At 38.3% G+C, this 14,826-nt stretch overlaps 1 protein-coding gene across 23 annotated transcripts in view; it reads right to left on the bottom strand.

Moving 5' to 3' along the window:
• Window positions 1-388: 388 nt before the first annotated feature.
• DROSHA (drosha ribonuclease III) overlaps window positions 389-14,826 on the bottom strand; it is a 119,216-nt gene continuing 104,778 nt past the window's right edge. For 22 of the 23 annotated variants that reach the window (XM_025984108.2, XM_025984104.2, XM_072757154.1 and 19 more), the window contains 6 exons: window positions 9,060-9,201; window positions 7,463-7,545; window positions 7,268-7,371; window positions 5,090-5,182; window positions 4,224-4,270; window positions 389-805 (listed from right to left, as the gene is read on the bottom strand). In XM_025984108.2, the coding sequence (XP_025839893.1) occupies window positions 675-805; window positions 4,224-4,270; window positions 5,090-5,182; window positions 7,268-7,371; window positions 7,463-7,545; window positions 9,060-9,201 (600 nt within the window). In that variant the 3' untranslated portion in view covers window positions 389-674. Of the gene's footprint in view, window positions 806-4,223; window positions 4,271-5,089; window positions 5,183-7,089; window positions 7,372-7,462; window positions 7,546-9,059; window positions 9,202-14,826 lie in introns of those variants that run through there. The other variant, XR_012001317.1, reaches the window with a different exon arrangement.

Genomic DNA, 14,826 nt, shown 5'->3' with positions numbered 1-14,826 from the left:
CCACTGACCCCAGGATTAGAGTATCTGATTTAAAGTGTTGTGTGGCTTGGAATCATGATTTCTCCTCCTATTCTAATGATTCAAAGAATATATTTGATTCAAATATGTCCTTCCCCACTCGCATTAGCCAGTTAAAACATTAAAGGGATCCCTTCTACAAAAGATTCAACGCTTAGTGAGAGTAAGTTCAGTGTCTGCAGTTGAGAAGACGTTAAACATCCAGATGAAAGCTGAAAAATCTAGTTAATAATCCAGACTTCCAAAAGTATAGATGTTAATAGAGTGTAGCCCAAATATCTGGTGAGGTGAATTTTTCACTTGTCAGCTGAAGTCTTATGTCATAATCTCAGATAGAGAGAGAAAAACAGGATCTATTCCACGTAGAAGATGCTTTTTGAATTTTATTGTTGAAAGAACAAAATAAAAGGGAATATGCACATCCACCAAAGTGAGGTTTTCCATTAAAGAGAAGAGAAACCATATACTTTGTAATAAAGACCATCCAGCTCAAAATAACATATTAGATCGGTAAAACAACAATAGCGAGTTGACCTTGTGTTTTATTTCGACGAGCACACTTCATTCATCGTCTGCAGGAAAACTAGGCTAGATCTCGATGGGCAACAGTCACAGTTATTAAGCAAGTAAATACGCCACCATTTCCGTGCCCTCCTTTATTTCTTTATGTCTTCAGTCTCATCTGGCTCTTTCTCTTGATGCTCTCTTTCCCACCTCATTTCTTTTAACTCTTGTCTGTACTTCCGTTCAATGAACCGCTTCTGATGGGCCATCTGGGGAAAGTTATCTGACACGAGGAAATACATTTTATACTCAATAAAGGGTAGCCTCTGGTGCAAAGAACGATGCAAACTAAACACACACACATTCACGAGAAACACAGAGCTGTATATTCTAAGGCAGGGGGCAGACAACTACTCGGTGTCTTCCCTTGGTCTTTTGTCATTCAGAAACCCACTGGCCGTCTGCACCAGTACCCCGACGCTATAGTGCAACATCTGACATGGATTTGAGTATAAAAGGCACCAAAACATATAGCAGTGTTAAAACACAGATGTGCTGTTTCCAAGTGGTTTCAGGCAGGTTTGAACAAGGTTCTCCTAGTAAGAAGTGATTGTCAGGGAGAGATTACAGAATGTAGCCAAATGGGCCTATGTATTTTTGCAAAGCTCAAACCAAAAGCTCCCAATAATGATATTATCACACCAGTTACCAAGAATTAAATTTTCTGAGAAAAGAGGAAAAAGATCTGAAGGACAGAGGCATTAAGTTATTATTTCTGATCATTCTGTTTTTAAAGTTTACCATAAGATTCCCCAATGCTATGTCAGCAACAACAATGCAGGTAGAGCATTTTTTATTTGGTTAAAGGAAACATGTCACTCAACGGTACGGTTTAAGCTCCATTTAGTCTGATATTTGACCCTGTGCAAGATACAGCAGAAATCCTGGTTAAGGTCTAAAAATGTTACAATTCAGTTGTCATTTGAGGTATATAGCAAGTACATTGGAGGAGTAAGAAATTGAGAATGGAACAAGAAAAAAAGTCATTTTATACACTTAGTCAACAAACACACACTTCAACAACAAACGTCAAAAAGGGATGCATACAAAAAAAAAAAAAAAAGGATGCATATAAACATGAATGAGAAGAGCCACACAAGTTACCTGTAACACAGAGGGAAAATGACACTCTTCTCTCTAACTGGGTAAGGGGTTGTTATATACAGGAGTTCCTACTTCATATTTTAAATATGAAGATTCAGAGATGTGAGAGAGATGGCATGTTTGGGGAAGAGCAAGTTTGGCTTTTGTCTGGGTTGATGAATAACAAAAGGGATTTAAATATACGCAAAATCCTAAATTATTCTCTCCCTTTTTATATAGTGTCCCATCCTCACCCCAAGGGGGGAGGAAGGGACAGGAGCAGGGTGCTAGGAAAAGTATCTGAGAGGCAGGCAGTCAATCAGTAAAGACTCTGAATATCCGAGTCACTGACTGATATTAAACAAAAGAGATACATAATGACACCTGTATTTTAAAAATAAAACAGGAACCTAATCCTATTCCCTAAATGATATCAAGTTGACCCTATGTATTGTATAAAACACAGGTTTCAAGTACTATAAGTGCTTTTTGAAAAAACAAATCGAATTCAAAAAAGTCAGCTGTAAAGCCAGTTACTACAAAATGAACCCGACTTCCTTGGTAAATTCTATTCTAGAACCTAGTTTGCATTAAAAAAATCCCACCGCTCAGTTCTAACCATTGATAAACTTTTAGAATGTATCCTTAGTTTCCTAAGAGTTATGGTACACACATACATACATAGTGTAAATGTGCATGTATTATATAGACAAATGAATATTTAATCACTCCCCCATGCACCCTTACTTTGAGAGAGAATGGCGTACATACATTTTCATGGGTATATTTTTTAAAAAAAAACTTATTCTAGAATAAGTATTTCTCTGTATCAGCACTCTAATGATAACAAAGTATAACAACACTTGGATAAAAGCAGGAATTGGTCAACTACTGCCCATAGGCCGAATACAGTCCACCACCTGTTTTTGTAAATGCAGTTTTATTGGAACACGGACACATCTGCTCATCTGCATACTATTCATTCCTGCCCGCTACAGTAGCAGAGTTGAGTAATTGTGACAGAGACTGTATGGCCTGCAAAGCTTAAAATATTTTTTATCTGGTTCTTTACAAAAAATGTTTGCCAACCCCTGCAATATAGCATAGTTTATTTAAGCATTTCCCTATTGATAAACATGCAGTTTGATTGACTTAATTATTTTTTGGCTGTTATAAATCAAGTTGTCACTATTGTCATGGCATGTGAACTGGAGCTCGTAACTCCAGTCATTTCCTTAAGTTTGATTCCTAGAAATGAAGTCTCCAGATCAAAAGGTATGGACTTCTTTAATGACTAGATACAGACGGTTAAACTGCTTTCTGGGAGTTAAATGACTCACTCCTACCAATATGCATGTGGAGGTTAGTCTCTGAACACACCATCTCTCCAGTACTGTTTTATCGTTAAAAGCAAATGAAAAAAGCCTCCAAAGAGAACCTTTGGCAATTTTATAGGTCAAAAATGGAATCTCACTTTTATTTCAATATGTGATTGTGCATTTGTATATAATGAATGAAAAAATTCCCCAACAGAGTTAACTTAAAACTTTCAGTGAAGATTCCATAGACACTGGAACCTGGAAATACAAGCTACCACCAACTTGTCCTCCCTCCCCCGACCCTAGGAAGCTACTGTCTGCAGATTTCCACTTGACTCCTAGCCCTCTCTTTCTTTTCCTGGAATCTCCCACAGTGAGAATCCTGGGCCTCTTGACTTTAGCTTCCCGTGCTTTGCTCTGTCCCACATTTAGCTGGTACTTGGAGCATAATGGAATTGCACTGTCCTGTTTTGCACAGACTGTGCAGTATAGCACAGTAGACCTCAGAAGAAAAGTTCTTTGCATTTAAGCCTTCAATTTACAAAAGACTATACAGTTCCCTACATGGTCAATGACATCACTGAAGTATCCTCCACTCAGCCATCCCATTCCTGGGAATCTATCCCATAGAACCAAAAGGACTATTTAGACATTTACTGTCAACAGTGATTTAAAAAAAACCAGAAAGAGTATCCATCAAAACTAAAAGAGGTGACTAGAATATGGCAAATCCATTGCATGAAATACTATGTAGCCATTAAGAAAGAATGAATTAGGGACACCTGTGATATATTATTGAGCAAGAACAAAAAGATGCAGAAAAGTGTGTAAATATCTCATTCTCATAAAACAATGGCCAAAAACTAAAAAGAAAAAAAAAAACCTTCACTTGTATAAAATTTTAGAAGTATAGGGAAATATATCGAAAAAGATACACTGGGCTGTTCATATGGGCGATCTGGGCTGAGTGGGACTCCACACAAGAAAGGAAAATGAAAATCAAAAAGCATTCAGGAGGGAAAAAAAAAAAAAAAAAAAAAAAGCATTCAGGAATACTTTTCAGAAAAATTATCAGCCCATTTTATACATATCTTACATTCTACTACATTCTATGTGGAGAGTAATTATGAAGAAAAAAAATCACATTTTATCAGTACTTACCATTTTTATATTTCCCCATTTTCTTTCTATAAAACATGTATTATGAACATATAATTATAGAAAAAGGGAGAGGCTTACATTTTTCAAGTGCATCCATTGCTGCTCCCATTTCTGCTTGCTGAATACTATCAAATAAAATAAAGGTAAAGTGCAGTTTAAAGATTTTTTTCAAAAACACAAGGTATGGCCACACATTATTCAGGTTTTCATGTCCGATGCATAAAATTTTATCTGATTACTTCTGTCACATACTGAATCACACAGGTTAGGAATATACACAAAGGCATGCAGAAACATCATTTATTTGCACAAAGCCTATTTAGGTTATTTGTTCCACATTTTTAATACTGTATTAAAATGTCTTCCATTTACATTAGGTCTGAAGTATTTTAAGTTTGAACTTCCTTAACATAAGTTTAAAAAAGAGAAGAGTTAAAAAAAAATGTAGACAGACTTCCAATCACTTCTCAGTTTAAGATATAAATTAGAGGGTTCAGAGAAAGACGATAATATACATAATTCTTTTTACCTGAGAGAAGATGTTAGGTAGCATTTCCAACAAAGCTCAAGTGAGTAGCAGTGAGAAATCAAATGTTTAATGGCTGTGTCATGCACGACGTATCTATAAAATGCTTGCAGCAACACTGGGTACCCTATTGGGTAACTGACACTGGACAGATCTTACCTTTACAACACCAGGTAATGAGGCCCTCTCAAGGTAGCCAAGCTCCTTATGCAATGACACTCTCACTGTCCAAGGCCAAGCTCAAGTTTGGGGCTGGGCTTGGTGGGGACATTAATCCTTGGGATTCGCTTTATTACCTTTGAACATTCTATACTCTGAGTTTAAAATGACAGACTGCAAAGTTTGGAAGTTCCCAGTAGGGACTTTTCAGACACACAGGATGTTCATTTGAAGAAATTAAAAGGATCTTCTCTCATACCTTGGTCCTTTCCCACAGCCTATTCTTTCTCCCTTAAAGTACACTGCCACAGTGTAGGTTCTAGCATGGGAGGGTCCTACCGTCTGCAGCGTTCTGAAAGAAAAAAAAAAAGGAACATTAATTATGGTAAGGTATTATTTCATTGTTATTGCTAATATATAACTCTAAGAAAACGTGTACTTATCACTTAGAGAAAGGTAAAAATAACATGAAAATTAAAGGAGTAAGTTTATTTGCTATGCTGACAAATCTATAGAGAGCTTTTAAAGTAGGAAATTTTTAAAATTCTACACTGGATTTTTATATGTTTTTTTTCCCCAAAGCATTATAAATAGCACCTGAAGGCTACCAGTGAAGTGTAAAATGTCTTAAAAAATTTCAAAGCGTGTATACTCCAAGTATCCTAAAACTAACAAACTTTTCAGCAGTGAAAAGTTAACCATCTTACTCTGTTAATTGTTCTTCAATGCTAATCACAACTAAAAATGATAAATATCTGGGCAATGCATCTCAAGCCACATCTGAATGGTTTCATCCCTTATGAGTTCTCTCTAATGCCTGGTATCTTATCTAAAAGATCGGAAAATGTATTTAATTTCTGAAACATCTGAGATCACTTCAAAGGTAGGCTATAATGCCGAGTACACAACACAACTGCCAAAAAAACAAAACTCCAGGTACTCTGGATTTTAATGACATGGAGCAGATTTCTAATGCAGTAAAACTGATAACTTTATGGAAAAGGGAAATTAAAAGTAGCCAACAAAGATAATGGAACGAACACGGTAATCTTGAAAAAAATATGTAAAACATCCCTGTCATCTTGATAGAAAAGAACAAGCTCATCGTGTACTTGCATTTGGGGGATTTATGAGAAGGGAGCAGAGTCATTTCCTTTGTGTTGATACACTCCGTGGGATGAAAGCACATGGATACCTTCTTTAAGGTAGCACTTATGACAGTAATCACGCCTGTGCTATGAGAAGTTTATCATCCTCATTTTATTTATTGAACCTTAATTATCACTTTGATGAGGAAATACTTTGAGCCTTTCATGTAATACAGTTTGGATATTCATTATGCTTATTAGGTACATATTAAAGTGCTATTTCTAAACATTTGGGGATTTTTCCCAATAAGTAAAGGAAACATTGTTTAGCAGTGACAGTTTCTTGGGACAATTTATAGTAGCTTGCTGTGGGGTGACTCAAACTTCACTTGGCCTCAGTTCTTGTAGCGAAAAAGCCTATAACGTGTTGTGACTATTAAATAAACACATAAAAAAGGATTTAAAATTCGCAACTGCCACTCTAGTGTTTTTCCTTTTGAAGTTTGAGAAAGTCCACAGAGAGGGGCTTTTATTCCATATGGAACATTTGCACAAATGTGTGCACTTGCAACCATGTGTGTGCACAGACAAGGAGTAAACCTGCATTCAAACTAGATTTTTAAACATCCTTAAAAACACATACCCAGAAAATACCTCGGGAGGCAATCCACCTATTTTGATAATCCTTTCCTTTTGTAATTCCTCTTTGAAAACACCTTCTGAGTCAACAAAGGAGAGTCTCAGGATAATTACTCTACCACCCAGTAAAATATCCTGTTTGCATCAAAACTGGTATTATGTGTGTAGTGACCTGCCTTCTTTTTGAATAACTTCTGGCTACCACTCAGAGGATAATGATTTGTCACTAAAGATATTCAAAAGTACACAGCAGTTTCTGATACACATTCTATAGAAGAAAAACTCCAAATATTTGAGTAACAGAGTGGCAGTGAAGAACCGCCCTGCTTCCTACAGTGGCTGCCTGAGAGAGTGCGCCATAGCTGTCAGACAACAGGGACAGAGGCCAACAGGCTTCAAAGTGGAATGGAGAGAGACACCCAAATACTGTAAAAACAAGCACAACCTTCTGATCTAGATGCAAAGCCCAGCAGAGGTTACGAGAAATAAAACAAACATAAAAAGCACAGATAATCAAAGGTGACCCACTTACTTAGAACGAAAAGACTGAGATGCCCAAAGAGATTTCGAGTTGGGCCCAAAGTCGGTGTCAAGGAGTCCCAATCCAAGCCCCTCATCATGATTACCCCAGTGGTTTGTTTTTCCTCCAGACCCCTGGATCATCGGCTCTGAACTCACTGGATCCAATGCCCGTGAGAGCGAGTACTTACTTGTACAGAGGAATGTCTGGCTCCTTTCCTTCTGTCCTGAGTGTCAAGCAACACTGCTGAAGCTGGGATTTGGGGTCATTCCAATCCTGATTCAAAATAAACTCCTGGAGCAAGTTCCCAAGAAGTATTTAGTAATGGGTTCTGGAATCACTGAGCATAAAGTAGATAACCAATTTAAATTTTATATGAGCTTACTTTTAATCGCGGAAAGAAGCAAACATTCATGAAAGTATGAACATATTCTAAATCCTTATCAATGTACAGCGCTGCAATAAATGCTGAAAAAGAGAATATTTAAAAATAAAACCACAATGCACTGCCATCTCGCAGAAAGAGTAAGAGACCAGACTTTTAAGAAATGTAATGAGGTTTGTAATTCCCAGGCCCTCTTTATTTTTTAGAATTATCGTATCCTCTTTCTTCAAACAAGTATTTCCCTTTATCACTAATATCAGAAGCAACAGCATAGATGTGTGATTAAAAATGCAAAAATCAAAGAGTACAAAGACCAAATTACATTTGGCTAAAGGCTAAATAAATAGTTAAATGACACACAAAATACTCTCATACAGCAGGGAGAAAATGATTTCTGGGAATACAACCATGTTAACAACAAATCAAAAGAAAACCTAAAGATCAGATACGACACCAGAATGAGCACATTCTTGGGGCCTGCCATTCTCAACACCAATCTTGAGAAGGTTAGCCATTGACAAGGGGCTATGTTACATTTCATGAACAGATATGGGACAATTTATAGAGTCTCAGGACTATGAGAGACTATAGAGTCCCTGCCCACACAGAGAAAACCTTAATACTGAGCTTAGTGACAACATAACAAGATATCAAATTTGCATTAATAAATAAATGGTGACCCCAGAGAGGACTTGATTAAAAGATACTTTAACCAAGGAAACAAATGGTGAGTTTTTAAAAGGTATAAAAACAGCTTTCACTGAGCTTAAAACAAAAAACAAAAACCCCAAAAACCCTGCCAGTGAAACAGATTATTCAACGTTTTTGTAATTTTAAGTTACTTTTCTTTAACTGAAAAAGAGGTTCTTTTAAGTTTCTTAGTCAGACTACCTTTGCACTTTGTAAATGAGCTGGTTTTGCACGGTAGACTTTAATACTTGTAATATAATTCCAATAGTCAAAAATACCATATTTTTTTTTAAAGTTCCAAGCCCCAGTGAATGGCCCACTCGTTTTAAACCAGTATCAGAAACAATAAAATTATGTGTATAATCCTTTAGTTAGCCATAATAGGATTATTTATAATGCTTCCAGACCATATCAGAAGTTGCCAAAAAAAGAAAAAAAAAAAAGAAGTTGCCAAAGATGACAACTATGTCCATAGAGTTTTGAGCTCATTCAAAACAACAGATAATAGTTTTAGTATTAAAGGAATAAATTAGCCTTCTTTCTTCTATGCCCCTGTATAAAGGCTGCTGGGTGGCAAAAAAAAAAAAAGCTATGAGTCACTTTTACCAATCTCCACACTGCTACCATTTCCCATAAAGGATGTGACTGCTGAGCATTAGGATGGAAGGGTACAGAGGCAGGGATGGAGGGCTGATACCACTGAATACAGACTGAACATAAAACTCATTATTTACATGTCTTATTTCCAAATTATTCTACTAATAAACTTTGGAAAAAGCATGAATAAAAATTAAACAGAAAAGGTTTCTTTACTTAGAACACAATAATAATAATGAGAAGTAAAATAAATGTGGGTACATTTGATTTAAATTCTGAGTCTACAGGTTAAGAGAAACTTAAGACTCACATTCCAAAAGGTCTGCCAAGGTCTTGGTCCTAAGGGCCACAGGTCTCTTGGTCTTGTCGTTGGTGATGGCATATTCTTGCATGCCCAGCTCCTCTGCTACCTTGGCCTGAGTTCTGTTATTCACCAAAGAGCTTCGCAGCAACTGACCAAGAGTAATTAAGGGATGTTTAGAAACCATTTCAATGTGGTCTCTCTCCTCCTTCAGTGTTGGGCCCAAACAGACCAAGATCATGTCACTGACAGGGAGGCCAAGTTAAGCAATGGTTTAAGTCCTCAACCTCTACCCCCAGGCTGCCGTGACAACCTCCATGTATTTCCAGCTTCCCCTTAATAACTTCCTCTGCTCCTGGATTTTACCTAGCTAACATCTGAATAGTTTATTTAGTTGTTTAGTAGCAGTGAGCCGTGGTGAGGGGAGGGTACTAAACTATGATTAAGGATCATACCTTCCGCTAAATGTAATGCTACTAAGTAAAAGGAGCATTAAATTTTTTTTTAATCAACATTATTGCAGTATAACTTACAAATGATAAAACGCACCCATTTCAAGTACAATTAGGTGAGTTTTGACAACTTTCTACATTTCTTTCACCCCCAAATAAGTTTCATGTTCCCCTTTGTAATCAATCAATCCGACGTACCACCCCGGCAAACCTGACCTACTTTCTGTCACTGTTAGATTTAAAGGAGCATTTTTTAAAAGTCTACAACTTCAAGTTTCACAGTACTGATGCTAATTTTGATATTATAGGATTTGGGGAAGTAATGTTTTAGTAAGCATTATTTAAAATATTTAAATTAAAAAATAAAAATAAAAAATAAAATATTTACTTAGAGTTTTACTTTTATTATTTTAAAGATGTATACTATATATCCTGAGTCATAGTTTATCAAATTGGGACTCTTCATCTCTAATCAAATTAAAATGGAATTTTCATATTTCAACTTTAAAAATTCAAAACAAAAATTTCTAGTACCAATTTCGGGCAGCAAAGAGTCCTCCAAACACCATCCCAAGTAGTAACATTACACAGCACATGAAAATTACACAACGAACCCATCACAGAGGTTCCCAGACAGCAAGCACGGTTCAAGAATTGAGCACTCGGTAATGGCTCACTAGAGGAAGTGGGGAGGAGCCTGGGGGAAGCAGACAGAAACCATGATGGACCAAATAAAAGCTGAAAGTCATTATTATCCCCAAATCTAAGATTTCGGGGAATAACATACCTAAAACTAGAACTTTTGTCACAACGGCTATAACAAATTTTTGTCCTACTACAACAATCCCTTCCTGCTAAGGACCATCCCTGACACCAGGGCCAAGGCGCGGGAAGCAGCTGTGGGCTGCGCTAGTGTTCTACCCCTGGCCGTTCCACACTGCGCTTTGTTTATTAGATGCAAGTTTTATGCTCTGTGACTCCAGTGTCAACCGAGCTTATGAAAATCAAGATTTATTCTCAATGCCTGAGATTGCATCCTTGACAATAGATAAATAAGAAACAATATGTTCTTAATTTGTCTGACAGTGATGCATGAAGCAGAAATACAACTTGATCTTCATAAGCCATGCCTGCTGTTGAGTTACAGACTATTATTCTTTGTCTCAGCTCCCTTCTTCCTATTTCGCCTCTTTTTCCTCAATATAGTAAATGTTTCATTAAAATTAATATCCACAGAGAAGCTCAAAATTAAAAAGGCCTACCATATAATGTTATTAGAAGACCCAACCAATAGAGCCCATCAGCCTAATATCTTGTAATTATAAAATAACTGAGCTAGAAGGGAGAGATCTTTTTTCATTTGTGTTCCCAATGGGGAGATGGCAGGAGGCAGTTCTCAAAGTAGAGGCTGGGGGAGAACAGGAGGGCTATTTTGAGAATACGGTTGTGCTGAGCAACAGCACCATTGGGTTCTCTCTTAATATGTGCTTTGGTGAGAAGACAAAGCTTTAACTTAGGCTGCCTATATGGAGTTTTCATGCTTCAAAATCAACGAATCGGAGGTACAACACACAAATGCACACAAAACACCATATATCTCCAGTTACCAGGCCCCAGCAGCTGCCTTCCGGTGTCAGGGCTCCTTCTTTGGTTATTATCCAGTAAGGTTGTCCGACAGAGAAGGGAGAAAGCAGTGAGGATGGAAACAAATGCTTCCAGTTTTATTTAAGATACACCCTGACAGGCCATGAAGCCACAGGGTAACCAGTAGAACGTGATCTTCAAGTTCTTGCCAGAACTCTGAGCCTGAATCAAAACTCAGTGTGGGAGAAGGAAGCTATAAATCAACCATATTTTTGGAGTCAATTTGAATTTAGAAGATGAATTGAAAAGAAGTAAGACCTTGCACTTTACCTAAACAATTGTCCAAATGGCAGTTCTTTAAATGTCCGCTTCCACCTTTGGCCTTTGCTGGACTCCAGAATGAATCACACTGTTTGCCAACAGGTGGGATCAAGATGGGGGCGGGGGGGGGGGGGTGTCACAAGGCAGAAAAGCACCTTCAGCTAGTTCAGTGTAAGAGCTGTGGAGCCCAATTCTGTGCTAGGCACTGTGCTGACAGCTGAAGACCCCAACATGATCGACACCCACTGCTGCTCATCTCCCAAGGAAGCCACACAAATTGGCCCTTAGGATGCTCTGCGGTAGCTGCTGTGACAGCACGGAGGACACAGGGCATGCAGGAGCCCCCTTCTACCCTAGCCTTCCCCAGAGGCCTCCTGAAGGACCTGACGCCTGAGTAAAAACACTTCAGAGGCTCACTGACCTAGCTCTTACATCAGAATCATAGAGTGCTTCTGAGATACGGGTGCTTGGGCTTCTTCCACGAACCAAGGCATTAGTATTTCTGGGGATACAACTTGGACATATGCATTTAAAAAAAATTCATGTAGGTAGCTTCTGATGAACAGAGTCAGAACTGGAAAAAAAATGAGGCTGCCAGAGGGGTAGGTGCTATAGTCTAAATGTCTGTGTTCCCTCCCCCCCAAATTCCTACACTGAAATCCTAATCCCTACAGATGATGGCATAAGAGGTGGGTGGGGCCTTTGGGGTGATTAGGTCTTGAGAGTGGAGACCTCATAAATGGGATCATATATGATCTCTGAGGCCTTATAAAAGAGACCTCAGAGAGATCTCTAGCACCTTCCCCCATGGGAGAGTACAATGAGAAGTCTGTGACCTGGAAGAGGGCTCTCACCAGAACCCAACCAGACTATCACTCTGATCTTGGGACTTCCAGCCTCCAGAACCGTGAGCGGTATATTTCTATTGTTCATAAGCCACCTAGTCTGTGGTATTTTGTTCTAGCAGCTTAAATAGAGTAAGATGGTGGGAAAGGATTTTCCAGGAAAAGGGAACAGCTTTGGCAAAACAAAGGGCCATGACACAGCAAGGTAATCACTGGATGGGACTGAAGGACAGGTCAGAGCAGAGTCAGGGAGAGCTAATATAGACGAGGCTGGCTGGCCTCTGGGCAGTCTTGCAGGTCATGTAAAGAAGCCTGTACTTTCCTGTAAGGGAGAAGGAAGCCTAAAAAGTGTCAAATGGAGCAGTTTGCAATATAATATTCTGATTTTAGAAAGATCATTTTGATGAGTGGATTTGACTGGGACAAGACATATGGTTGGAAAGTCTGCAGACGCTGATGCTATTGATTATTATTTTACAAAGAGGAAATATCTGCTTTTTAAGTAGAATTCTAGAAAATGAATATTAAGTATCCAACTGAGCTTGAGTTAGTTATTAGATTGTTTTTGCAAACAATGCCTTGTGTTAGATGTGGTAATGAAAGGCTAGAGATTTGACACCAAACTTCCTGGGTTCAAACTGTGGCCCTACCACTTCCTGGCTAAGTGTCCCTGGGTAAGTTACTAAATCTCTCTGAGGTACGGTTTCCTCATCTATAAAATGGAGCAAAGCAGTACCTACTTCACAGGGTTGTAATGTATTACACTGCGATGGCTGGCACATGATCAAAACACACGAAATGTTAGCTGCTGTTTTTACCCACAGTGGCATCATCATTATTATGCCAGATGAGCTCACTCTTTTGGTTATAGAAAGTTCTAGGAATTCCTCTGAATTTTCCACAGATGTTCTAGATATCAGTCTACATATTGTCCTTGAAGCCCTCCATTTTACCAAGTGCTAGGCTGCCCCTCAACTTTTTCGTCAACCCTTCCCCCCACCAAAGACAAAATTATACTTGAAATCACCAGAAAAAATGAAGAAAGCTGTAGTCAGGGCTTTCTGTGAAGCTGAGAAAAAGATGGCTGAGTCCCTGATGCAATGGCAGGACCAACAGAAGTGTCACACGTCTCCAATTCTGACTTTCAGAATCCAGGGAGTTTTCTACTATCTCTGCACAGCAGTTTCTCATGACTAAACTTAAATTTTAATAGGAAAAAGGTTTATTGGCTTAAAACAAACAAAGAAACATATTGGCATTCTTCCTTCAACCTCTCTATTCGTTTTTGATTCTAAGAGGAAGCCACAGCAGTGGGACATGAGCAACCGAAGAGGGCCACCTAGTGTAAAGTAAGTAGACTGTGATTTATTATTTTAAGGGCTTTAACATAAGAACATGGGGTGAAAGCAGAATATACTATTAAAAGTGACAGTGATGTACCACACAGGTCTATTACACCAAGAGTGGTAGCCAGATGGTCTCCATTTCCTATGATAACTAAAGAAAAGGTGCACAAATGCTAGCAGGCGGGATGCAGGTCAGATACAAAGAACCAAATTATGTTAGTGACAGAGAAATTCTCCAACAGGAGGCTTGTGGAATCTATCCTCTCAAAGAGATCCTGTAGATGAAATCTGCGTTTGTCTAAATGATTTATGCTTAGTGCTGGCGGGAGGCAACAGGAAGGGATTAGATCACTGGTTCTCAAACTTTTTATTTGTAATCCCTGCTTTCTCATTATCATTCCGCTATAAAAAAAAAAACAAAAATGTCTGCAAATTCATCTCACTGATGCACACACCAGTGGGCACTGTGCCTTACGCACAGTAGGCATGGGATTAGCAACTATTTTTAGCTAAGTAGCACACAGTGAAGACTAAGAAGAAGGAATGATATAGAGAGAAGAATGATATGCAGGTGTTAAAACCTGCAAGGGTGACAAGACAGGCATCCTGGTCTGAGCTAATGATCTTTGGGACCCTCCCCCTACTTACCTAATCCCTACTGGCCAGGTTCTACCCTAAAAAATCAAATACTTCAGTCTATGAAATCAACCTCAGTCCTCCTATAACAATTATCTATGCCTGAGATTCCTTCCCAAGCAGGCCTTTTTGAATATCCAACTCACACAACACTATGTTTTTCCCCATCAGCATTCAAAACTTCAAATCCATGATTTCATTTGTTCAACTGTCCTATTCCCTGTAAAACAAGCACACAAAGTAATGGCTCAAAGCTAACTAATGCCTCCCGGTGTGAATTAATGTAATTTTGTGTTCTTTAATCACAATAATGAATAATTTGCCACCCCTCTCATACAAATGCAACTGTAGTAAGTAATCCTCCACATATTTTAAATTAATTTTAATCTATAGACATTCATAAATAACAGCCTCCTTCTTTATACATAAAACAACATGTCACTTCCCTCCAATGCCACTTCTATTTCCCTTTCTATACATCTTAGCTACCAACAAAACTCTTTCTTTTATTTATTTATCAAACATGTATTGCAAGCCTACCATATGGCTGGGCACAGAGTGATACATGAAAACACACTCTCACAGAACTTCT

Source organism: Vulpes vulpes, chromosome 4, assembly GCF_048418805.1.
Source record: "Vulpes vulpes isolate BD-2025 chromosome 4, VulVul3, whole genome shotgun sequence".
In the NCBI taxonomy this organism is placed as follows: domain Eukaryota; kingdom Metazoa; phylum Chordata; class Mammalia; order Carnivora; family Canidae; genus Vulpes; species Vulpes vulpes.
Note: the sequence above shows the minus strand (reverse complement) of the source record. Positions and strands in the feature narration are given on the sequence as shown.